The sequence below is a fragment of the Fulmarus glacialis genome, unplaced genomic scaffold (genome assembly GCF_000690835.1).
Source record: "Fulmarus glacialis isolate BGI_N327 unplaced genomic scaffold, ASM69083v1 scaffold28800, whole genome shotgun sequence".
Lineage (NCBI taxonomy): Eukaryota > Metazoa > Chordata > Aves > Procellariiformes > Procellariidae > Fulmarus > Fulmarus glacialis.
Window position 1 is genome coordinate 24,741 of NW_009189035.1, and position 27,470 is coordinate 52,210.

Genomic DNA, 27,470 nt, shown 5'->3' on the forward strand with positions numbered 1-27,470 from the left:
CATTATATTCATAAAAAGAACAGTAAAGACTTCATGTTGCATCTCATTTACTTAAAAAATTTACTTAACCTCTTGTAATCTTTAATAGCATACGCATTTTCACAAGCTACCAAGTCTAAAAATACTACCTATAAATTTAAAGCAAAAATTGCTTTTAATAAAAATTTTGCCAAACATCCGTTCTGACTGATAGAAAGAAACACTATCTATCTTTCCCAAGCTGCCTTAAAGTTCAGATTTAGGATTCTTGTCCTTTCCTCCTCTTCTCAAGAACCACGACAGTTTTCTCTTATGGGAATATATATAATCAGCTTTGACCCACAACGGTCAGCTAGAAGATGCTGTATTTATGTGATCTAACTAAACTTGTAATTCTATGTGAATCCTTCAGGCTTCACACATTTCAAGTCAAGCTGCACTCTTATCATTGTGCATGCTTTGCACATTCTTCAAGCAGACCCTGCAGCAGAATCCAAATTACTAAATTTAAGGTTTCTAATAAGAAAGAAGTTATTTTTCTAACACAATGTCATTAGCAGTTGTCAGACTAAGCCAGCAATTGCATCACAGACTGTACCACAGGTACTGTACCTGCAGCTGATTGTAATCCCAATTCACGTTTATGCCCAGAGGTCACTTTGGACAATCTACCTAGTAGACAAGATAGCAGGACAAAAATCGATGGTTGCAGGGATTTCGTACACAGCCAGAGTCTGGATGAGCAGAGGAGCAGCTGTGCCTCAAAGATCTACCATATAATGAAGAAAATCTCTTCTGAAGAGGCAGGAGCTTGCTCAGCAGAAGACGAATTAAAGGCTAGTCTGACAAAAGCAAAATCAGATGACCCAGGGGTTCCCATTCAAACAAAACTACTATCCTGATTGCATACAGAAATCAAGGTCCTGAGGGGACCATTCCTCTTTTGCAGTGGGTAGTATGAACACTTAGCACAGGTCTCTGAATTGTTAGCGGAAAGACAGATAACATCATTACCTGGGTAGGTATTCTACCCTATTGATTTAACATTTAAGCGACATCTGCTGCAGAAAATAAATACAATCTGATAGTCTAAATCCAGATCTTGATTAGGAAAGTACTTTCAGCTCATACATAAAAGGCATTTATATTTGTAACAGAATTCATTTATTTGCTCCCCATGTAGTTCCAATTTTTTCCTCCTTTATTCTTTTTTCTAATGATCTCTGATGGAACAAACTACACGCTTTCTCTCTCTCTCGTCTCCCCTCCACCTCTATCTCTGAATTTTTCTGGTGGAATCACGGCTTTCTTACTAACAAAGGTTTTGTGAGGTTTTGTCAGGAAAGCAAATACATTTGAACACTGAATATTCTAAGATGATGCTTCCACTGTAACTAATAACAGGCAAAGATAAGTAAGTGCAAGGTATAAACATTGACATTGACCAAATACAGGCCTCTGACAAAGGGGTTTAAAATGTCCTACTAGGGATAAGAAGTCCTTTAGATCAGTTGCTAGCTTATCAGGAACATCTTCATGTTGACCAAAATATAAACCAAAAGGAAAGAAAGAACTGGGAGACAACAGTAAATATCAAATGGGTTCTGATAAAAAGAGGGCCTCAAGTCAATCTTCTATGCACCTTTATGAGTATGTAGGAGGAGACCCATCAACACCCTCCAGCTTGCTTTGGCATATCGTCTTTACTTGAAAGCAGCAATAGGATATGCTGGAAACAAGCTCAACTTCTACAAATGGAAGATTTAAAAATTTTTACATCGAGTATTCCTTGAAAATTCATAACAGATCATGGTAACATAAGTTTTCAAACACTGTAATATAGGTAGTAGGTAATACAAAGTTTTTAACCACTGTAGGTTTTCCTTTCCCGTCACAGTATCACTCAAGTAAGAAAATGGTAGCACTTTACAGTCTGGAATTCCAAAAATTATGTTGTAACTCAAGATAAATGTTCTCCCCAACAAGAAAAGCCTAAAACAATCTGTCAGTGGAAAGCGTGACAGAACTTTTGATATGACTCTTAAGGTTATCATAAAACCAACACAAGTCATTTGTTCAAGCATATGATATGCAGGTATGTCTTTCAGAATTTTAAATGCCTGCCATATGGAAAACAAAATACACAACATTTGTTGGTTTCATGTTTTTCCCCTCAATGTACTACGTAAATTTAAGACGCCATATAAAAACCATGAACATTACTATCTACATGAAATCATAATTTCAAGGTTCTCAGAAAAAAGATGGTGATAAAAAAGGAATAGAACATTTCGGATTTGACAAATTCTAGTGATTCTCTTGACTTACCATGACCTTCCTTAAGGTATAGCGTTTGGATCTAATATCATCCATCAGCATTTCATAGGGTGTGAGCTGATATTCTATTGGGAGCGGGTTGTACTGACGCTCTTGAACTTTCTTAAGTTTAACTCCATTCCGTAAATCTCGCATTACTTGTACCCAAAAACGAGCCTGAAGAGAAAAGAGAGAAAAATTTTATTTGATACCTTATCCTGAATACCACCTCAGATTAAACTGAAGTTGTTCATTCCCCTTTCACGACACCACCAAATACGTACAGCTGTACTATTTTATTTTTAACACATCAACCAAAACCCATTTTATCTGTGGTTATTTTATATAAGCCTATTTTTAACCCTCATGAACATAACAAAGCTTTGTTGCAACTCAGCAGGACTGCAGAGCCTCACCTCAAGTGATGTTCATCTCTAAGATAATACAGAAAAAAGATTTTAAATTCTCATACCATACATCTGTATTTCCATTTCAAGTATACTGCAAGCATGTCAGGAAAGTTTCTAGACTTACAGCTAATACTCTGTGAATTAAAACAGTGATTGAATCTGAAACTTTGTTTCCCTTAGGCCCAGAATTTTCTTGCAACATTTCCCAGCAGTCATTCTTCAAATAGAAATTTTGGAATGGACTTCAAATCCTAAGGTCTAGCAATATCCTCTCAGTACTCAACTTCCTTTTGCTCTGCCTGCAGGAGCACCACACACTAACACCTCCCTCTCATTTTTTGGGCAGCGAGAATGGCTGGAGAGGAGGAAGATTGGGAGATTGAAATCAAGTACTTTTAAGAACCTCATAATACTCCTCTATGAACTAGCAAGAATAATAACTAGAAAATAAAACAAGCTACTTTCTGTTAAGGTTTTCTCTGTAACATTTTTCTTTCACCATTGGAGAAGCTTAGCTGGTGGCTCTGCCTACTGCCTGGCTGCCCCTTTGAAGGGCAGTCAGCATGATATCTGTCAAAATGTCCAGTCTTTTTAAATTGCAAAAGCTTCTCCATGAAAACAGTCTAAAGAAAAAATGTAATGCTTGGATACTTGTATATTGTTTCATCTGTCTGCAAAGGAAGGTTGAGACTCCATTTGGTTCTAACTTGTCATGAGTTACTATTAATTCATATGTTAAAAAAACACAGACACTGATTTTAACATAAACCAAACAATTTTAGGTAAATATTATAAAGAAATATAAACTACTAGTAATGATGCTGAATCACTATTCAATTGTTGTCTTACCCAGTCAGCATTTTTTAAGTCATCAAGATCTGTGCTGGATTCATCACTTGCCTCTTTGTCCATTTCTTGAATCTTCTTTAGATTCTGCCAATGAAAAGAAAACGAGTCAATAAATGAATGGTGGCATTACTCTCAAGTAAAACTGAAGCTTAGTTTTTGACATCTGTTGAATTATGTTGTTTGGGTATTCTACTGAATGTTTTAAGACTTGAATAGTAATACTGTAAAAGTAACTTGAAATACTATTTGAAAATATTTCTCTTAATTGAAAAGTGGACCTTAAATGATGGGAAAAAAAAAAAATCTTAAATTTTGAGTATGAAAGTACTTCAGATAGCATGCCAGAGGAAAAACTATACATAGAAATTTTAATATTCCTAAAATTGGGCTATGCATAGAAAAAACCCAACCACTTAGCAGGTCTGTTAAGCTACAACACTGAAAACGTTACCAACTTGGTAAGGATCCCATTCATACCAAAATTACTGTTATTTGTTGAATTCAAGGCAGCACATTTTTGTAGAAGGAGAAATTCCCAGAAAGTTAGTCGTGAGGAGAAATAAACTGTGAAAAATCCCTTAAACTCAATAGCAACAGACTTGCATATATATTGAAACTAAGTAGTCTGTATAAATGGTTATAGATTCTGAAATCTGAGTAATAAAATCCTGTAAGGAAAAGAAACAGATCTTTCAAAGGTAAAAACTGCTATTTATGAACAAGATCAGATCAGGCAAATATGGAAAAGATTGTCTGCAAAGAGGCAAAAAAAAGCTTTCATACTAACAAGAATATGAAAAATCATTAAAAGTTACAGCAGACCAAAGAATAGGCAAGCTTGCACACAGACGAATGCAAGTGAAAGGTTTAAAAGGCTGTGGCTTTACAGAAATGATCTTATACACATGAACAACTGCATATTCAAAATGCTACTTTTTGGTTTACTTCTGTATTGAAATGTTCTAGAATCATCAGTACAAACAAATTCTCAGTACTCCATTCCACTTTTACAGAGGGTTTTCCAGGAAATCTTTAACAACGTTTAATTTGATCTGTTTTCTAAGTACTCACTAATGTATTCAAAATGGGTTAGTTAAATCCTCTACTAACTACTTGTTTAATATATGAGACTAAAGCAACAGGTCAGAGGTCTGACAGATGTATTTATTTATCAAAAATCTTTTTCTCACTTTTAAGCACTCAAGCTCTTCCTTTAATGGAACGGAACAATCAGTCTCAATTTAGCTTTTGAGCTTCCCAGAAAACTTAAAAATAAGCATATATTGTAAAAAAATTTTTTCCTGGAAGTAGTTCCAAAACTGCCAACATTTCAGTGGAAGAAATGGAAGCACCAGAAGAGTGCTTAACTTGCACATTTAACAGAGTGCCAGTATCTACCAAACCTGGTTACAGAGATAGTACAGGTGAGTCAGCCACCACAGAGGTTTTGGAAAGAGAGCAGATGGGTTATTTATTGTCTTACTGATGTAAGTAACACACTTGCTTTCATATCAAAGAAGAAATACTACCATTGAACTATAAAAATAAAATACGTAATTTACAGGAAGACTCTACAAAAAATCACAAATCACCTACACCACAGAAGCAAATATATCATGGGACAATGTAGGGACATTTCGGCATGACTTCCAGTATCACCACAGGATACCCAATTGGGAAACAATGTCTTTATGGAAACTTGTGTTGGTCCTGTTGCTGCGGTCAGCAGTCAGTCTGACACTTGCAGGCAATCACCCTTTACCAATGGAAAAAAAAAGAAAAATGGAAAGAACAGGTAACATAAAGGCCTTGCTTATGTGTATTTTGCCGTCCAGGGTTTCTTCTTTTCTGTAACATACAGTTGCAGTAATCATTTCAAATACAGTATCTGTGAAGTATAAATTACTTGCTTTCTTGCAAACTGCTAACATTTATTGATAAACTGCAAAATATAAAATCATTCTGATACTTTCTCCTTTTCCTCTTTGTAATCAAAAAGCTAACTTCAGTAAATGTGCTCACAACTGTCAGATTTGCTCCTCCTTTCCATACTGGAAGGTACATATTAATTTTAAAAAAATTAACATGTTCCAGCTGCTTAACCTTTACTTCGACTATTCAACAAGATCTGTGGCAATGACCCATCTCAGCAACCATGTTCCCTATCATACAGTTTACTAGGCTTGTTTATGCCCAAAGGCTCATGCCTTTGACTGACATAAATATTCCATGAAGCTAAAAAGATTACAACCTGTTTTTCTTAACAAAAGAAAATAAGAAGGGGGGAAAAAAAAAAACCTGAATAGTTGAAAGATCTTCCAAATAAGGCAACCATCTAATTAGTTTCTCTGGAACATAGCTAGAGGAGGAGTTTCTACCCGAGAAAGCACAGGTGTAAGTGATAGTGGCTACCATGCACTGGAGAGTTGCAAGAGCAAAACCTGCCAGCCAAGAGGTAAGTGTCTCAAAGTGCAGCTTTATGATCCAAATGCACTGATACAAGCACAGGCTACTGCCAAAGCTGGACTCCTATTCCTCCCCATCCTAGCCAAGTGCTCCAGCTGCTTCCCTCACACCGGCACAGACATTCACTTCATAGGAATAGTTCATTCCCCTCCCCAGCACCCCTAAACGCAGCTCACCATGCAATTAGTGGAGAACAGGAAAGGGATTTCCATCATTATAGAAGTTTGAAAGCTTTGGAGGATTGGGAAGAAAAAGAAACAGCAAGTGCTCTATCCTTGCAGCCAGTGGTTATGAAGGTTTCTTTAACTCTTCTGCACCTGTCAGGTGCTGCTTAGGAAGGAATAAATTCACTGTGACAAATGATTATGTTTAAACTTCTAGACTAAATGAAATATTATCATTTCCCTCCAGCACCCCCTGCCAGTATCAGTGGGTTTCAGCACCTGTTTCAATCGTAAATTATGGAAACCAACCATTTACAATACAGGAGACCATTTGTCAGAACTTAACTGTGATCCAAAACCTGCGAGTAACCTCAGCTGCTATAGCCACTTGTACTTACCCTGGGGACAATGGATTAAGAAGAGCTGTTACAGAATAATAAATACATGGCCTAAATGGGTTTCCATTTCAGAAACCAGAAACATCTTAAAAGGGTTTTTCTAAACGATCCTGGAACCTCAGACCCATACCACGGACCTGATTCACCTATTACAGCCTGGGCGTTCATTCAGGAAATAAGGGTTGGATATCTAGGAAGAGAGTGTTTCAATAGCTTCGGCTTTTTTTAAACCATTACAGCATTTGGGTTTTTTTTTTTTTAAAACTGCATTTTGTGACAAAAGCTAGTAATAAAAATACCAAATGTCTTTAAACGTCTTGCTGCACTATTAAAAGCAGGCAGTTGATTTGCTGCTGCTGCGTGTCCCACATTTGAGGCGCACTCTCCTGTGCTCGGTGACAGATGGGAGTTTACATAAGACACTTGTCAGCACAGTGTCAAAGACTCGTTTCCACAAAATGCTGTCTAAAACGCAATGATTTAATGAAGACGGTATTCTCGGGAATCCAGATCTGGACTTTGTCTTTCACCAATTGCAGAACAGAGTCTACTGCAGTTCCCAGTTTATATTCTTAAATAGGAATGATTTGTTCGCTGATGCAAGTAACTCTTATGCTGCTATCTGTGAAACTAATAAAATATTCTTGCACCTCCAGGCTCAATTTAAAAATATATCCTGCACATAGGGGAAAAACTGTTTTTACATATTCAGCTCTCCAACTTGGGTTTAAATTCCAAGGGCTTGGCCAGAAGCATTACTCTAGTTCTTTGAAAAGTCCCAAACCCCATTTAATTCAAACATCGGAATAGGCTCAGTTAAATCAGTCCCTGAAAACCTCTCGAGTGGCTATCAGACAAAGCTCTTCATATATACTGGTATATGGCATATGGTCAACGCACTTTGCTCAGCTCTGGAAAGAGCAATAGTCACCATGCTGCTCAACATAACTGTTTAACAGGAGGCAAAAAAACCCCAAACCAAGTGCATGTAACACCTACTGAGTGACAGTGACAGCACCACTTAAGAAAAAAAAAAAACCAAACAAACCACAAAACCAAAACAGCAGCTGTTTCCCTTATTAAACCTCCTAAATTGACGGATCAAACAAATCACGATGGGGCTGCAAGCCTGATGATAACACAGTTGCAAAAGCAGAGTCGCTAGAAGCCTGAAAGTGTAGGCAAAAGTGAAGTTAGGACCAGAAAAGTTTGTGAATCGATTTCTTTTTCCAGCTGTGCTTTCTCAAATCCAAGTAGCAGGTATTTAACAGCTTTTATGGTCATGAGACTATTAAGAGTAACTTTGCTAATGACCATATTTTCAAAATAAGTTAGCCATTAACATTGTTTAGATACCTATTAACTACCTCTATCATCATATTTTGCACAAGTAATACCCCAGTATAGCCACGTTAAATGAAAAGTTACACTCGACTTTTTTAATTAACTGTTTTCCAATTGAGTCTTTACACAGCATGAAACTAGGAAAAAAGGCAAGGAACAATTTCATCTCTACTCATGTACTTAATTAGGATTTGTATGTTTACATTTTCATACAGATCAGATTGAAATATATCCAGGCAGACTGAAAGAATTACATTTTTACATCAGAAAGGACAGAAATGAAAGGCGACATGATTTAAAAGAACAGTACGAAGATGACAGATTGTGAGCTTTGTCTGTATTCTACCAAAAACTTAATTACAAGGCATACTGTGGATAATGAAATTACGGATGAGTTTTTGATGAACATGGACTTTCACTGCAATCGAAGATGTAGGCAATTATAAAAATATACAAAGTCTTAATTAGTTTGGAAGGAATATTAATCTTGATGCTTTAGGGTGTACATCAATCTCTAAAAATTTTTGAGATATGAGTCAAACCTACTGCGGCAGGTTAAGACACATCTACCTACTGGACACTTCTTGTATTTTATGCTGTCCAGCATCACGTGGTGTCTTTTAGTACCAGCTGTGCCAGTTGTGGAGTTATCACCCACAGCCCACTCACAAATGCTTAGCTCTGCTACAGGCTGGCATTGGCATTTACTGGTACCACTCAGAGACTCACAGAGTGGCTGAGGTTGGAAGGCACCTCTGGAGGTCAGCTGGTCCAGCTGCCCTGCTCAAGCAGGGCCACCCAGGGCCAGAGTCCATTTTCAGGCGGCTTCTGAATGTCTCCAAGATACTCAAGAGACTCAACAGCCTCCCAGGAAAAAAGTGTTTCCTGATGTTCAGAGGGAACCTCCTGTGTTTCAGGTCGTGCCCATTGCCTCTGGCCCTGTCACTGGGCACCACTGAAAAGAGCCTGGCTCCGTCCTCTTTCCACCCTCACTTCAGTTATTGGTGCATATTGATAAGATCCCCCTGAGCCTTCTCTTCTCCAGGCTGAACAGCCTCTCAGCCTCTCTTCATATGTGAGATGCTTCAGCCCCTTCATCATCTTCGTGGCCGTTCACTGGACTCTCTCCAGTACGTCCATGTCTCTCTTGTACTGGGGAGCTCAGAATTGGACGCAGCACTCCTGTGTGGCCTCACCAGTGCTTTGTAGAAGGGAAGGATCACCTCCCTCCACCTGCGGGCAATATTTCTCCCAATGCAGCCTAGGACACCGTAAGGCTTCTTTGTAACAAGGGCACATTGCTGGTTCACTCAGCCGTGAAGTGCACGTGGAGTATTAACTCCAGCAGAAGGCAAGACTGGGCAGTAACAGGGAGCTGAAGGAGGACTAGGGCAGATATCCCCTCAATAAAGCAGGTTCACAATGTGGGTAGCAGACCAGGTGGATCCCTGGTCCGATCCAGAGCAGCAATTTCTGCATTCCTATGCTTGCATAGTCTCTTCCTGCCTCTCTCAGTCACACTTGATGCCATTTCTGAGCAATGTATGTGACCTTTTCAGATACTCTACAGCAGGAACATTTGCTTTATCTCATGGACATCGCTTATTTGTGCCTACAGTTCTGTCTATGGCTAGGTGCCAACAAAGGTGATATCACTGACTTGTGGATGATTCTGAAGAAGATGAATCTTTTCTTTTACACTAGGCCCATTTTTAGCAGATATTCAAACTGTCTTCCCCCTCGCCACACACACATGCATTTCCTCCACCTTGTTGACCATTTTTCCACACACACACACAACTGAAAAAAAGGGAGAGATCCCCTTTTTGTGGAAATTTCCTATTGCAATTTTAAAAGCTCACTGCTTGAGATGAGAAACAACCTGTACTCCATTTTTGTCATCAGCTGTAAACGCTTAAACAGCAGGACACAGAGTTAGGAGGTCCTGCCCATCAAAAGACCACTTCTGGATGGCAGCAGATGGTACCCACGGTGGATCTGCACCAAGGGCACCTTTCACAGAGCCTGAGCAGCATACAGATGCTGCCAGCAAGCTGGAAAAACACTCCAGTAAACTTGCTAGAAAAACTTCACCTTGCAAAAAGATGCAAAGTTAGAGTAAATTAGTTAACTTAATTTCAACCCTGTCTTTGGAGCTGCTGCTGCTATTCCACAGAAATACATATTTTTACTTCTGTTATTCTACTTATTTTTATTTTTTTACTATTGCAATAGTAGTATCACACCTTTCTCAACTCTGGCTTGAGTCCTGTCCTGTGCATCCGCTACATTAAACATTTCATTCTCTTTAAGGAGTACCATCTCCCTGTCTGCAAGTCAGCTTTACTGCTGACCTTTCATACACAAGGAATCAGACTGTAAATAAAATCTACATGGCATCAAGTATGTGACAAAGCACCTAAAACATTTTATTTGACATCCATTGAGATGACCTGAACAGCTCACTCATTGCTTCATCATTTCTGATTAAAGCACTCACCCAAATGCACGCCAGTAAAACCCTTTCTGAAACTACGCTCTATTTGTTACATGACAGGGATGTTCACATGACAGACTGAAGGGCACATGACAGTACTAATACATTAGTAACAAAGCATATTACAACCCTATAGGCCTATCCCTCCTGCCTACTGATCTATCCCTCATGAAATCTTTTAACCTTCAAAATCCTGACAAGTTTTTACAGTGCCAAATTGAAAACAGCATCACAGCAGTATTTTTTCTGCCTCTTTCACAGTGTACTTCCCTTCCAAACCTGTCCTGTGCTGTAGCATAAGATAGGTCAGATTTGGTCCACTCCTAGCAAGTGAATTTCTGCAGATAAAAATTCTCCCTCTTCCACTGCAGTGAAGTTGGCTGTTTAAGCACCTGCTGAGCAAAAACTATGAACATCATATACCTGGGAAACACATACCCAGATGCCATCCAGTGGCCCTAGAAGGAATCCAAGGAATTTCAAAGTAATTTTCATTCATACGAAAGTTATTTTAAGTAATTTTAGAGGATTTTTTCCCCCTTTTTAGTGTTTTTAATTTAATTTTGTTCTCACGTCCACAACTGTGTCTAGGTCTGAGGGATTCTAAAGGAAGATCTCCGAATAAAGCTGTCAGTTTTCTAAATAAACTAACCGTTTAAAATTCCTGGCATTTTTAGTGTCACAAACACAATATTACACAGTGTAAGTTTTTTCTAATTGGAGCTGATGTATGTAACTTGGGAGTTTTTTCCCCAGTTATCTGCCAATGCAATCACCACAAATTCATGACAACAAAATGTCCTTACTGAAGTATGAAGTGTTTCTCTCCTTTATACCCAATACTCATATGACAATAAAAAAAGGAAAAGAAAAAGGAATTTATTGACTTGAATTGTATTTAATTGTATTAAGATTCTTCTATGTATTTGCAAGACAGAAAAGCATATAAAAAATACCACAGCTTTTACTGGCACAGTAAAATCATATGATTCCTGCTTGTCTCAAGTATCAACTATAGAGGTCATTTCAAAATGGTGTAACAAGATTTACAGCATTCCACCTTGTATTTTCTTCATACCTATTTTTTTCTTTGTACGCTACTTTATTTTCAAAATTAAATACATTCCAAATCCATAGTTGGATAAAAGCTATAAGCAAGGATCAAGCGCATCATAAAACCAAAGTATTCAGATTTCAGAAGCTGCTTGTAAGGTAATTTTCTTGGTCACTTCTTGTATGCCTACTGGGGGACTGATCCAGAGTGAAATGAAATCAAAAGATCAAAATTCTGGCCTTGGTTAGGTGCAGCAATAAAAGTCTTACTGATTTCAGTAGGGCCAAAATTCCATCTACAAGGATTACTTCCTTTGACCTAAATGTGCTTTGAATCAATCCCTAACAGCCTTTGAGAGGCAAATGGTTTCTTTCATTTGGGATTAACTCATAGTACGCTCTATAGTGTGATTAGATGTTGTTGGGTTTTTACGTCCAATTACAAGGTGATTAAATAATTTGCAAATTCAAAACACCCCTCTACTTTTTTAATAAATTTTTTTTAAAAATCGTTGTTAAGACTTAATTTTAAATGGTTATAAAACACAACATTTTACTTTGACATTGACAACAGAGATGTCTTATTACTGCTTACTGTGGCCAAAATGTTCAAGAACTACTGGAAACATAATTCCACTCTGAGCAGAAAGAAGAACTCCAAAGGCTCTTATCTTTGAGCCTCAATACGGACTTTGCAATAGCTGTTAGCTGAGGTGTTTCTAGCACAGGTTCCTCAATTAGTGTATCCAGTGGTCAGAACACTAAGGACCAGTCAAAAGCTGAAAATGTGAAATTAATGATGTCAAGGTGAGGAAACAGATTTAGCACAGAGACACTGTATCCTGTCTGCTCTCCGTATCGGGGGCATTGGATGCAGATGAACCGTAACACAGGCACTTCAGAAAACAGGTGGCTCTTTAGCCATGCTGACACTGTCAAAATTATCTTTGTATGATACTGCTTCGGTTTAAAAATTGCTTTCAGTTTAAGTAGGACTGGAGGAAAAGTGGGTCAAGTGAAACTTGACCCCGTGCAACAGAAAAACATCTCTGAAGGATTCTCCCCCTTGGAGGGATACATGTTGACCAGGAAGAAAAGATAGCACCAGTCCCTTATGCCTCTGACTGGTTTGAGTCTTCCACCACCAGCGTGAGGATAAAAGCTTTCTTGTGCTGCTATGAGGCTCATCTGACCCTCTGATGAGCTGATTCAGCTAATTAACCTGACCAGGAATTACTCCTTTTTTTTTTTTTTTTTTTTGTATTTGCTGTGTTTGTTTCCTAGAACCAGATGAAGAAAAACAGTGGGAGCACGTGTGCGTGGGTGGAACAACTTTGCCTCTTTCAGCAGCAAGCAACATTTTTAGACCAGCCTGTAAAATCTTAACCTGCTTTTCAAAGATACTGTAGATCTTGACTTCCAAAAGAAAAGAAAATCCTTCAGGGATTTATTAAAAAGAAAAATTAGGAAAGTGTTGTTACTTGACAAGTTGGCTTCGCTGAAGAAACCAGCTTTAAGAAGCATGTTTCCATTCCTCCCCTTCCCCTCACCCACCAGTTTTCCAAAGGAACCAACACCTGCACTGTGCTAATACAATTGTTTATGAAGCCATTCTGCAGGCCAGATCACTGAAACTAGCTTCATTAAAAATCATCCGCCCACCCTCAAAGTTATTCTTCAGCCAGACCATTTAATTGCAGTAGTTCAGAGGATGGCCTTTCAGTCAACAGTAACAGCCAAGCAGGCAGTGAACATCAGCATCACGACCTACAGGCGGAAATTTTTCTTTTTTCAAGTTGGCTCTGCTGTGAAGCCTATGTGACAGACAAACAAGCCAATCATACATCAAAGGTAAGGGAAGCTGCTGACTGGGGACAAAATATGAGCAAGAACGATCTCAGATAATTCTCAGCCAAAGACAAGGCATGAGAAGGAGCTGAGGAACAACAGGCAAAGCTCTAACGCTTTACAACATCCCTGAAACACCAGAGAAGCTTTTAGACTCAAATACATTGCATACATGCATGCAGGACTGGATGCATGTATGCAGTGTGTAACCCTCCAAGAAAAACTTCTGTTTTATTCCCAAATAGACTAGTCACAATTAATAACAATTTCTACGAGACATCTACAAATGGTTCCAGGCCAAAAGAAAAAATAACCCTCAGCTGTAGAACTGCTCTCCCTGAACACTATAGATAACTTCCTCAAGCATCTGGCATTCACTACTGGCTGGGTACAGAAGTGATTTTGTAAGCCTAATTCACACAGTAATGAGCTCAAAAGCAGAAAACCTTCTCAGACTGCTTACCTCTTTTGCACTTTTAATTTTGGCCAAGAAAGTGTACAGTTCCATTGTTTCAGCAAACAGAGCCCGACATACTGCTTGATAGTGGTTTGGTGCCTCTGATCGGGTTGGCAGGTGGGCAGCACACAGCTAGAGAGAAAAATAAACAGCAATATCAAAACAATGCCCCATTGCTTTCATTAATGCTACAGAGCATGAGATAACATGAAGGCGAATGCAACGGAACGTTTAGGGCACAAAAATCCACGAGACATTTAAGTTTAGGCAGAAATTGGGGTGTATTTTCTAAACCTTCTGCTACCATTTATTTCATGAGAAGAGTTCTATAAAGACAGTAAGGGGACTGGTTGACCACATCCTTGAAAACTCTGAAAACCAAGACATTGCCTTTTCATTTAAAAAAAAAAAAAAAAAAAAAAAAAAGTCAGACGACATAATTGTGAAGGGGAAAAAAAGCAATTTTGCAGTATCAAATTTTGGGAAAATGTACTTAATTCAAATCAGCTTTAACAGTAAGTGTTATTTAGCTTCCTATGAATATGGAAGAGAACTGTATCCCTACCAATTTATGAAAGGTTGGAAGGTGAAGCAAGGAAAAAAGTAAAGTGTAATCGTCAAGGTGAAACTCTAATTTAATTTATTGCAAGCAGTACAAAGATTTTAAAAATCAGCAAGAGCCATGGAAGCGCAGGCTTATTGCTTCGCCTCAGACATTCATAAACATTTCCAGACACAGGCACAGCTGATGTCAAGAAACACTGATAGATTGTTTTCACATACACTAAACCTGCAAAACTCTGAAAGTCTACTCAAATCACTAATAATCATTCACAACTACTGTTAAGCAGTCATTCTAGCATTGCTTTTAGAGTAAAACATGCAGCTCCTATTTCCGACAAGAGAAGTTTCACTGAAACCAGCCTTTATATTTCAGAGAACCTGAATGGTATGAGCAACATCCAGCTTCATGAACACAAACATCCAGCTTCTACTATTGTAGAATAGCTCAGCACTGATGCTAATAGTTCTAATACCTTTTTCCCCTAAGTCAAATCCGTCACCTGTAAGTATTCATCACGGAAATCTTGGCTGGAAATGGACAGAACAAAATAACGTCTATAATTTGTTCTCTAAACAGTTTTAAATCAAAAAAACGCCAAAGCTGAAACCCATATCATATCTCATACTGGTGTATATATTAAAATAAAACAAAATCTTAACCAAGCACCCATATCATATATCATACTGGTGTATATATTAAAATAAAACAAAATCTTAACCAAGGCCTTAAAATTTGTCTTGCTACTGTGGTATTATAGTAGCTATTTATTATATACATAGCTGTATTTATAGCTGTAGAGCTAAAACTAAGAACAAGCCAAAACCTGAGGCAGTAGGTGCCTACATTTAGATCTCCAGAACTAAAGCTTGAGACAAAAGCCTCTTTAGGAGAAGAGCCCTTAATTAGCCTAGTGGCATATTTGTCTAAGTCTCTCCTGTTATTACAGTGAACACTGTGGTTACAAGGGGCACAATGCATGTAAAGCTTGGGCTGCTTTTTCACATTGCTTTCAATTTGATTTAAAACCATACTGCCACTAAAAGGTGTGGTCCTATGGCCTCCAGCTGTACGCGTCCACTGATGCCCTTATCCTGGCACCAGAGTTCGTGCCCTAACTCAGAGAGGATTACTCACCCGGACAAAAATTAACAACGTGAAGGAAGTGGAGCAGGAGACAATTATTCTTCATGGCACGGACACATACGTAGTAGCGCAGGCAAAAAGGAGCAAGGGGAATACGCTGCCAGGGTGGGGAAAGGGAGGAAGGGCTGAACAATTGCTTTTGGTTGTAGTCAGATTTTGATTGGCTCAATCTCACTGACAAGTTGCTTTCTAAGGCCCCTTGTTATCTTTTATTTCTTCCAATTAGTATAACAATACAGAGTTCAGTGGTCAGATTTGGTCAACTTCTTTGATAAATTTTTACAAGCACAATTTGGACTCCTGCAATATCCTATTCTAATGATTGTACCCATACATATATCTCCTTTTAGTCATAAAAAAGAATATATATAAGGAAAGTTTATATGTGTGTATGTATATTTTCCTTCCTATATATTTTCCTTATATATAGGGAACGCAAGGCAGACATGTTCACAAAACTGCCCCTGATTCCTCCCTTTCAAATTTTATACTGCTTTATAATGATGGCCAAAATTTTTTCACACTCTTCAAATTTATTTCTTGATAATCACAAGGACATAGTTGAGAGAAAAAACCCCATTTTTTTCTTTTTTTTTCCCTTTCTTTTTCTCTTCCTTTTTCTTTCCCTCTCCCCCCTTTTTTTTTCTTTTCTTTTTTTCCTTTTTAACAAATCATATAATCTCCATTGCAGGTAAAGGGAGAAAAAACGAAACAGATGCACCTCTAATGTGTGCTACAGTGACAACGCATACCACAAAGATAGAAGCTATTAAATATTTCCCTTGACTTAATGAAAAAGTCAGAACATTTAAAAGACCAAATTCTGAGTATGGTTAATTTGTGTTCCTTTCTCTCAATAACTAATCATGTCCTTACCTGCCTTACTATGTTTTCAGTAAGCTATTTCTGGTTATTAATTACAGTACAGATAAAAAGGGTTTCATTCTAAAACACACCACTTACAGGAATAACAATAACTATAAGAATAATAACAACAGCAATTTCAAAAAGGTCATAAAATGGTACAAGTCTTCATAGCTGAGAATAAAATTTTATTATTATACAGATCACACACAGGTTTTTAAGTGCTTTTTTTTCTTTATTTAGAAGCATGTTAATTAGAAACAATTTGCATCAAATATTGAGAAAGTTAACAAAATACAGCAGTGGCAAGTTCAAGCAGGGGACGGATATAATCTTCATTCTATTATTGAACACAAAGTAAAGCAAAAAAAAATTAAACGCCTGCTGCTGAACTTAGTTACAAAAGCAACCACATAAAAAGTTAACCATTTGGTTTGTAAACGTTAGGCTGCATATTAAAAGAGGGCCAGCAGCTCCTACTAACTTTCATGTTCTCAAAAATCAATCTCTGAGTGATCATATATTATGTGGAGATGCATTACATACAAAACCCCCTTGTGGTAACATTAAGTCAAGGGACTCAGCATAAATTTTTGGATTGGGGAAGGTAAGCCTGAAGAAAAAGGAAAATGCAAACAGGACAGACTGATTTTTTTCCCCCTTCATTGTAATATATTGTACTTGCATGTTGTTCAGAGCGCCTGACAAGCTGTAACTTCTACATGAAAAAATACTGCAAAATCTAGGCAGGCAAGGCAAATCAAGTATGAAGTGTCACTTCTAGCCTGAGTTCAGGGTATTTACCCACTTTAAAAAAAAATTAAAAATCACGTCTTTAATTGTATGATTGTAATGTTTAAAAAGCTATGTTACTGTAATACACCACAAAAATCACAGTCAGAATGTTTTAATAATGGAGATATGAAAGGACAGCCACCTAATGAACTCCTCCTCCTCTTACCATGTCACAGCGGTCGCGGTGCAAGAAGGATTACAATCAGGTCTGCAGTCTTTTCCAGCCATTCAGAGTTCATCGAGGAAAGGAAGCCTCTGTATGCTGCTTATTCTGACACCTACCTTTTCATCCCTCATGATACAACTTAAAACTATCCTAAGGGTCATGAACACGAACAGTGCCCAGAGCTTAATACAAGGGCTGTTTGTTCTGTTTCCAAGTCTCAAAAACTATGGTTGAAAACAAATTATGTGGTCTTTGCAAACTGGTGAAGTATCAAAAATCTTATCAACTACTGAAACAGTAACTAGCTCGGTCTGTAAATATTTCATTTGCAATCATTGTGAAGAGCTGGGATTTTTTAATTTTTTTTTTTCCCCAACTGAGCCTACCCAAAACCCAGATTGACCCAAAGCATTCAATCTTTGCTTAGATCTCTAAGAAGATTAGAGACTGTTTCCATCCACATTTAGGGTTCACAGAAAAAAAAGGCATTATGTAAATACCATAGCCTTGCCAGCTCCTTTATCCAAATTCACCCTCAATTGACTAGGAAACAGAGTACACCAAGCCAAAGCAGTGTTAAGAGAAATCACAATTTAACCATCCGAAGGATCAAACAGCATTTCTTTGAATATATTCCATTAAGGGCTCCATAAAATTACAAAAAATACATCTGACTCACACACTAAAATTCAGGTAGGTTTTGCAAAACCTTTTTGGCTAGATATATACTGGAAGCTTCATCAAAACACCTGGCCTGCTGGAATTAAGGTTTCAAAAGACAAAAAGTGTTTCTACTTGCAGTCATCTTGGGCAGAGGGCCTGTATGAATGCACCACAAAGAAGAAAAGGATTTCTTTTTCCCATGGGCCACAAAGACAAGCTATTGATACTATGCAAAACATACTACCAGGCTGCAGATGCCAGGCTGGTTAAGTGTTTTGAAAGCCTTGGAGTATTAACATAGACTTAAAAGATGTACTTTTTCTTAAGCAACAAATAGAAATTATTTAACTAACAGATCACTGAACATGCAACCGTACTAGGTATCTGCCTCATCCTTTGCAGTATGGTACTGCAACAGGTTCAAAAAATAAAACTCAGCTTGAGATGCCTTCTCTAGTCAAGGTTATTTTCTGAAAGATTTTATCTCCATGCAGATAAACTAGACTTTGTGATTAGGATTTTTTTTTTCTAATATATATCCTTTTATTCCTATGAATATGAACTTCAAGGAGCCATCTGCCTTACTGCAAAAATCTTACCAAGACAATACCTGTGTATTTGTAAAACTCAACTGAGCATTTTGCTTCGCTTTATTATCCAGAATAACGTTAAGGGATGGACCGTTCAGAGGAATAAGAAGTGTTTTGACATGAGTTTGTAAGATGTTTTTGCCTGCTAGGACCACCCCTGTGCATAGTGCATGGGACTCAGGCACAGTACAAGTTTTGAGGCAGCTTTCAGGACACCTGGAGCCAGCTCGTCTGCTCCCTACCAGTTCACAACTGTTCTCTCAAACTTTCCAGGAAGAGATTTGCCCCTGGCTCCGCCACTTGTAACTGCAGCGGGCCAAGGACTAGCTAATCCCTCTGATAAAGGACTTTAGGGGAATACTAGCAAGGTAAGACTGCAATAAGACAAAAGGGATGGGAGCAGAGTTAGCTATTAATCCACAAAACAAATTCATAGAAAGTACAGAAAGTATTCACAGAAAGTTACTCTTCCCGAGAGTTACCTGCAGAAGCTTTGTAACTTTTTAAATTCATATTTTAAATGATCATTTGCAAGTGCCATGGAATGTCCAATTGCTTGACATGTGAGCTCCTAATTAATTTTACACACCTCCAGGAAAAGGTAGAAATTCAGGCAAATTGGAAATTCAGGCAAATGTGGAAATTCAGGCAAATTGCTAGTTTGCTGGTGTCAAGCACATCTACCTCATTACTTAAGTGTTCTCCAGAAATCTGGTAAGGCTTTCTCCTTGCACTGGTATTTGTTGTTTTGATCATGTTTTTCATCGCTTTGAGGCAGACAAGAGAAGAACTATGTAGTTCTCTACTTACACAAGTTCAGAATTTAATGGCTTAAGTGTTCCTCCCCATAAAATGGCTTAACAAATACATTCTTTCTTTACTGATTTTCCTTTCTAATATGAAAACCCAAATACAGCAGCAAAGGTATTGCACTTAGCAATAACAGGTACAATTTCATTAAATAGTGGCCTTGGTTGGTTCCCTCTTTCAGGATTGTAAAGAGAAGAAAAAAATGTAGCTGCTGAAATTAAAGCCAAAACTGCAAATGGGAATTAGGTGATGCAAGGATTGAAAACAGTGCTTTGCATAAGATCTTGATCCTTAAAGAAGTGTCCAGTTGTCTGTATCATACAATCTTCATCATCATTAACTACCCTCTGCTTTGCAAACTCTGAGGATTAAAGGCCTTGAGCAAATTATTTATATATATGCTTAAATGTCAAACAGGAATGGACTAACAAATGTTTGCAAATGCTCTCCAGAGTCAAAACTTAAGTCAGCGTGGAAGTAAAGTTGAAAGATTCATGTGGGCAGACTGCGTTTGGGAAATGCTGCAGTACCATTTCATATGCTGTAGCTGTTTTTAGAAATACAAAGCAAAACTTCAGCAATTCAATAATGCTCAGGATGAAACTCGTGCACAGTAAAGGACTCTCCTTCGCTATTTTCTTCTAACCAGAATATTGGCCCTGATACCATTTCCTCCAGGTACCGATTGCCTTGAGGTGCTGAGCACTGTGATTCATTTTCTTTCTTAAAATCTTACATTTCACAGGTATTTGAAGAGTCTTAACTACTCTTCCATGCTATTAGACTGAATTTAAGCAGTGAGAATCTTGATAAAATTTCCACAGACAGCATCTGCAAGACTAACACTTCACTGAACCACCTCACTTATAAACTTGAACCTTTTCCAATGACAATTTGTATTCTGTAACATTTATATGATACTATCTTTAGGGAAACAAGTCTTACAAATATGTAACACAATTACGAACACTTTTGAAAGCATTTAAAACTTACACGAGTGTTAAGAAACGGAAATCAAACTACAGCATACATTACTGACTATGTTTCAATTTTTAAGCCCAATCCTGTATTTTTCATGCTCAGTGAACCCTATTGTTACTCTTTATTAGCTTTCTAAGTACAGAATGAAGACCTTGACTATCGAAATAGACTTGAAACAAAGGTCAACCTATGTTTCTGTGACATGATGATATTTCCACTGGACATTTTGACATTAATTTTTCAATGACTGACTAATTTTATGTGCTAGTGCAGACTTCTTGACAAAGCTGTATTCACGTAAATTCTCATTTCTTTTTGAAAGCTATTAAGCTTTTTTAACCCCTCAAATACATGCCCCCGCATATAGCTGTTTCTGGAATATGTGTTAGGTGTATTGTTACACTGTCTTCACACAGTGGACTAACAACATCCTGCTTCCCAAAGAGGCTTGTTTCAAAAGAGCCAATTAAGTGTAAACCAATTCTGCATTCTCTCTTAGTTTCAGAGAAACTGTGCTCCGTTGTTTCTTAGTAGAATAATGGAAGAATTAATAATATAAATATGCAGTAATCTGAATTTGCTAGCTCTTGTTCTTTGACTATTCAGTGGAACATCAATGGGATTATTCATGAGCAAGGGTGAAATCCTGCAATTTATATTTTTCCCATTCTTTTATATGAAATGTCAACCCCTGCAACATATAGCAAAACCACTAGTTAGCTTGTCAGTAGCAAGCATTTTCTAAAGCTCTCTGCTTCACAACAAGGCAACAGGTCTGTATACATTCAGCAGCTCTCATCTGTACCGCTCACGCATCTCTATTTCATGCAGGAGCAGCAGCATGAAGAACGGGATGGAGGCATCTGGGTAAGAAAACTAGCTTCAGAAGCAGAGTAGAGGCGTAGATGGGGAAACATGATAAAATTGGATAATTAAAGGAGAAGGGGAGTGGTTGTACATATTCACAGGGCTCCCAGTTGTTTAGCTAACAGCCCATTAAGCTGTGGAACCACCCTTTACATTATTAAATAACTTACACCCGAACAACTGATAGCAAAGAGTTGCACCCCTGTAATGTCATTTTGTATGGTTGTCTGCCATGCTTCTCACACCCTCCTTAGGGCTGGATGGTGCCTTCTTACTGGAACTACTACTTCTGTTCAGCAGAAAAGAGAGGGAAGTTGGTTTTCTACCAGGATGCTTGGCAAAGCATGAGAGCAGGACAGATGCCCTTCTTTCTTCTACTCCACCCAAGCCTCCTTATAAGCATATAAAGCAGCCATTACACTCAGGGTACTGCTTGAAAAAAAACAGAGCATCTCTGGAAAACCAGTAGAAAATAGTGAAATTTTCAAACAGAATAAAAGAGAAAACAATTTTATCAGAAGGCAACAGAAAATGGTGGGGAATGACTCTCAGTTAAAAAACCAAATCTCGCTGACACACATAGAAAAGGAAGGTGAGAATAATGCAGAAGAGAGGTTGTTTCTATATCAATTTTTCAATAATGGACATCAATCTCATTAATAAACAGTTCAGATGTTTGCATACTCACTAAATGAGAGACAATATATTAATGTAAGGTGGTTTTATTCATAAGCCACTTGAAATCCAATTAAAATATATCAACTAAAATAAAAACATGCACTTTCCTTGGCAGCAACTTACAGTTCACGTATAGAGCTTTAAAATGTATGTGTGTGGGAAGCTTGTTTGTTTTTATGTAAAGCGCTGAAAGGTCTCTGGGTAGGCATAATAATAATTCGCTTTCATGTTTTGTCCTGAAGCATGACTTTTTATTCCTATCCAAAAAAACAGATTTCCACCTGCATAACCAAACAAACTGCATTACTAAATATAATAAGCTTTTAAACTTCACTCCCAATGAATAAATCCAGCAGCTTCTAACCAGTCTCATTTTGCTTTCATTAGATCTCAGTATATGGAAACCTATTCTATTCCTTCATGCATGCCATACTCCTTATTTGTAGTACCTTTGTCAGGGAAATCAGGTCTTGAAACTCTGATTGCATGAAAAAGGCCTACAGAAAAATTCTTCCTCTTCTTCTTCTAGGCAAGTATGCTTAACATTTTTTTCTTAAAATTTATAGCCATTGAATCTACATTGCAATTGTCTTATCAAGCATATCAGTCACATAAATGTTAATACTTGAAACATATGCCACTCTAAGACAGGTATGAACAAAATTATTTAACCCACAATTTATTGATAAAATTAATTGATTAAAAATAAAAGACTGTAATTTTGATTGAAGTATATATCCTTGCTTATTCAAGCAGAACAGATATCCAATAAATCAGAACTTAGGAGGTGTTATTTTCTCCTCAATTCCCTCTATTTCTAGTGGTGGTGTCCTTTTCCTCTATGCACATTCCATTCCTGGAAATTGTCTCCAGTATGGTAATTACTAGAAATTGAATTATCTGGAGTCAATGGGTTTGACATACGCCCTGTATATAGGTGGGATTAACCACCTGTAGGGACTGCAGATGGTGTTTATAGTGCCCTGACTGCTCAGAGACTTGAGGGAAAGACAGCTTTACTGCTTTGCTTTGGCTCCACGCATTTCTCGCCAATGGCAGCAACAAGAGTAAACCCACCACTCCGTCAAGCATTCAAGGCCACTTCATATATCCCAAACTGCGCTGAGTCTACACCGTGGGGACTATAGTTGCTGTAGGGGCTGCATCACAGTGGTTGCCTCGCAGTCCATGCTGGATGTATTCTCTCACCCTTGAGACACTAGGAATTACCAATTCTATTTTGCCGATGGAGATCTGAGGCCGATGCAAAGCCCATTGAGCTGGTCAGGAATCTTTTCTGATAAAGAAAATAAAAAAATTCTGGATCAAAGCCATAGCTGACCAAATCACGTGGAATGCTACAGCGTATTTTTCCATCCTGTCCCTGCTTTGTTGGTCCACTTGCACTCCTATCTGCTAAAAATATTTCAGTCTTCATATGAAAATTTAGAATGGACAACTGTAGTGAATTATTATGCATCTTGTAGTAATTGGTGGTTTTCCTGAACTCGTAAGAATACATATGAAATGTAATCTTCATTATTTCTAACTAAGAGATTGTGAAGATTCTAGTACAATCTAAAGGCTGATCTCTTGCTCCAATCTTAAAACATATTAGTTTTATTTTAACATCTTGACTCCTTGGAGGGGATAGAAATGAGTCCTTGCTTCTAAAAAGGATGAACAACACAGACCTCAACACAAGATGAGAACCCAAAGATACAGAGCAAGAGAAATCCTTTCTTGCTAATAAACTAAATTCAGAAACATTTCTTCTTCTTCCCTAGGGTTTGGCTGTTCTAACAGTTAGCTTCCTTATTTCAAAATATGCCACTTGTAGAAGGAGGCAAAGCCATGCACGTTGGCCAATCTCTGATCGCAAAAACAAGCAAAGTTTGTTTTACTTTCAAAAAGAGCTACTTGCACTTTCAAATGCTGAGCGTTCTTTTTTAAATGAATTTCTTTGCACACTCAAAAAAAAAGCATTGGAAAAGAAATACATAGTTTAAAGTATTTGAAGAGTCTTCCCAACTCTCATTACCTTGCTTTTAATTAACATAAAATAATTTTGCACTTTAGGTTATTTCAACCACATCAGATAAGTCTTACCATTCTTATCTAAGAAGGAGCCTTGTAGAAACAAGCATGTTCTGCAGTAAAAGGGATGTGTCCTTGACAGGGAACAGTTAAGGGAAAAAACAAACGATGAAAAACAGCAATAAAAAAACCATACTCCATGACCCAGCTACCAGCTGCCTCTTCATCAAAACCTTATTATCTGAAGGGAAAAAGAGAAAATGGATGGAGGCAAATCACTTTCCTAGTTCTCCAGTCAACTGCTGCCTGAGTGCTTTGTTTTCAAACACAGCTCTTAAAATAATTAAACTATTTCGTGCCAAGTATTCTAAGGACCTGCACCACAGATAATTATTTACCTGTTCTCAGTTACGTATCATGAAAGATATATCTCTGCAAGTCAGGCAGGAACACCCAGCTCAGTTCTTCAACTTCAAAGCTGCCTTTAAAACCGCTGGCAGTTGCAGAGGCATCTACTGCATGTCCATTGAAATAGATGCTTTTTCATGATACGTTTACCAATGCCTTCCAAGGCAGAAATATAAAAGGAATTAAATCTCTGGAAGGTAATTAATACTGTAGTGACCTCAGTCCATGGAGAGTAAGGTTATCAAAGGGGTGATCGTGGTAGAGCACTCTCCTGCCTGTAGTCAAAGACCAATTGTTACTCTTGGGTAACTCTTTTCTGTACTGACATTTTTCACGATAAAGCCACTTTTGAGGGCTGAAACTCAGGGCAGTTATTTTTAAAATAAGCAAGACTTAAGAACAAAGTACAGGTAACTAGAAATGCAAATACATAAATCTATTTCAGACATTGCTACCGTCAGCAAGATGAAAGCCCATTTAACACCAACTTCATATAGGAAGACTTGATAGAGATGGATGAAGGCACAAATCTAAGACACTGGTAAAATGCCTCAACTGGAGTTTGTTGACAGCTCTGAACTGAATTTAGGATGTACCGTCACATCTACAAAGAGTCTGGTGTAAAACCAATGAGTGTTAAAGCTTACAGCTTGTTCTGCCAGGAAAGATAGCTGAAAACATCACTCTCTTGTCAAAAAGCCCCAAACTAAGTGTTTGTAAAGGACTTTTTGCCAGTATCCTTAATTATACATCAGGGTCCCACGAGAAAGATGACATCAAGTGGAAGCTGGGGGAGGCAGGGAAGGTGAGGGGGGGCTCAGTTCTCTCAAACTCTGTGTGACACCAGCAGGGAGCTGCCAAGAAACCACTCTGCTTGAAGCATCTTCATTAAAAGGCTTAGATAGCTGCCAAATTAACCTCAAAGAGAGGTTATCTTTATCAGTCAGAGTGGTAAAGAAAATTATTAATCATTTTATTGTGGTAGGCGTGTAAGACAATAGAGGTTAGTGGGGGGGTGGCCTAGTTATCTCGCCAGTCATCTCACCTCAGCAGTTCGCTGCCGTGCACCCGGGCAGAAGTAATACCCGGTGGGAGATTACAAACCTCTTGAGTTTCATCTTTACAGCAGAAAGTGTCCTGGACGCAACAGAGACACCCGTCCTGTTTTACCTGCTCGCTTGAGCCTAGAGCCAGGCCAAAGGCAGATGGGTGCCATGCATCCCCCGGCCACCGGGAGAGCAGCTGAAAGGAGCCGGCACGTCCCCTCTCCCCCTCTCCTTCTTCAGCCACTCGTGACAAAAAGTGGGCCCAGGTAGGAAAGAAAAACCAACCCATAGTGTTCAGAGGTACACTTTTTGCAACTATTTCGCAATTTGTTTTTTCTAAAGGTTTCCCGTAAGGAGAGATTTCAGCACTTCTGCTGAAGGTCATACCACGAGGCCCAGTGCCTCTGGCAGCCAGACTCGTCACTGGAAAGTCCCCAGCAAAGTGCCTTGGCCCCGAATGCAGTAAGCACCATTTCCAGGACAAGAAACTGCAATAAATGCCCCTCCTTTGCTCACTAACACATTCAAATGCGAAAAGGACTGACATCACCCTTTTAAAGCGAGCACAGTGGTTACTTTCAAAGTAAAGCAGACCACGTGTTGACCTCCAATTACACTGCCCAGAATGAAAAAGCAGGACAACTGTTTAAGACACCAAATGACATCACTTTAATTAATGAAAGCTGTCTATCAACATAATTCACTTAAACACTTGTCACGTTCAAAGCTGCTTTAAAATTACATTAAAGGGATTTACACAAACTGTCCCCAGCTTTCTTGATCAAGCTAAGGTACAGGAATCCCTTCACTAGAAATTAAATGCAAACACAAGGGCAAAATTAACTTACTGAATATTTTTATTTCCAAATGTGTGTGTTGCCTGAAAACATATTTTCTATTTTTTTTTACCTCTGAGCCATTAAAAATATTTCTACTGTGACACGATTCCTCTGTCCAGACATGAAAAGACTTAATAAATCATGCTGACTAATACTCTCCTGAACTTCAGTTTTTTCATTTGGTTGTTAATTGTACATGCTACCACAGAAGTAAAATTTTTTTAAAAAAAACAAACCCTATAGCTCATTTTCTTCCCCCAATGCCTTCATGTTTTCAAACATCACCTTATAATCTTTCCATTTTAAAAAGTGGATTGAGGACAGTGATATTTTACATCTACCTGTGCAAGTGTGTGTGACTGTGTAAAATACATATATGGGGGCTTGTTACACACAGTATGAGTGGACTGATCAACATGAATTGATTAGAAGAGACCAGTTCATAAAGAGATTTGGCTTCATGAGAATTTGCTCATGTAAAGCAAGCGTTGGTCTTAGCGCTCACATCAAGAAATCTTGGCGTGCCGAAAAGGAAAAACAAATACAATTGCTCATTAGGACTTTCTTGTTCCAACTCCAAGCTTGTTTTGTCCTAAGAGACACCCAGGCAAAAAACCATAAAACTTGCGTTTGGCTTAAATCACCCAAAGTATCTTGTTCTTCCTTGCCATCATGAACTCAGTAACGATAAAACAAACGCCTGTTTTTTCTAGTGTTTAAAATCAAGTTTCTAGCCTCTTTCTCAGAGATGCAAATACATAAATAACAATAAAACAAAGGGGTTTGTCCTCTCTTCAGGGCAAAGGCAAAAAACCTCCTCTGTTTCCCATCCAACCAGGCTTCCAAAAAATGTCTTCCTAGTGCCTGCTTTACAGGCTTTACACAAAGCAAACTCAGAGCAGCGTATGAAGCATTGCCACCACATGCAGCTGGCTTCCCTTAGCACGATCCCTTAGCTCCCTGCCCTTGCCAATCCCTCAGCTAAATTCTCTTCTTTATATGATTTAGTTGGGGTGTCCAAACAACGAGGAGCCATGGTTGCTACTCAGCCAGTTCACTTCACCTCCCTACACAAAATCCCTGAATTCCCATGCCTGCTGTCTTCCTATAGTTTCCATGCTAGCCTACACCTTCCCTTCAACAAATGCTCTGTCAAACTTACTAGATTCAAGGAGTTTATCTCTTGGGACCATTTTGTTCAGTGAAACAAGTTAGCGTGAGTTATTAGGAAGGCTGC

General features: G+C 38.3%; 1 protein-coding gene across 1 annotated transcript in view; it reads right to left on the minus strand.

Moving 5' to 3' along the window:
- LOC104070667 (protein spire homolog 1-like) overlaps positions 1–27,470 on the minus strand; it is a gene marked incomplete at its 3' end in the record, with an annotated part of 112,878 nt that overhangs the window by 22,182 nt on the left and 63,226 nt on the right. The window contains exons 4-6 of the mRNA XM_009580737.1: positions 13,788–13,913; positions 3,555–3,638; positions 2,308–2,472 (exon numbers count right to left, since the gene is read on the minus strand). Coding sequence (XP_009579032.1) covers positions 2,308–2,472; positions 3,555–3,638; positions 13,788–13,913 — 375 coding nt within the window. The remainder of the gene's footprint in view (positions 1–2,307; positions 2,473–3,554; positions 3,639–13,787; positions 13,914–27,470) is intronic.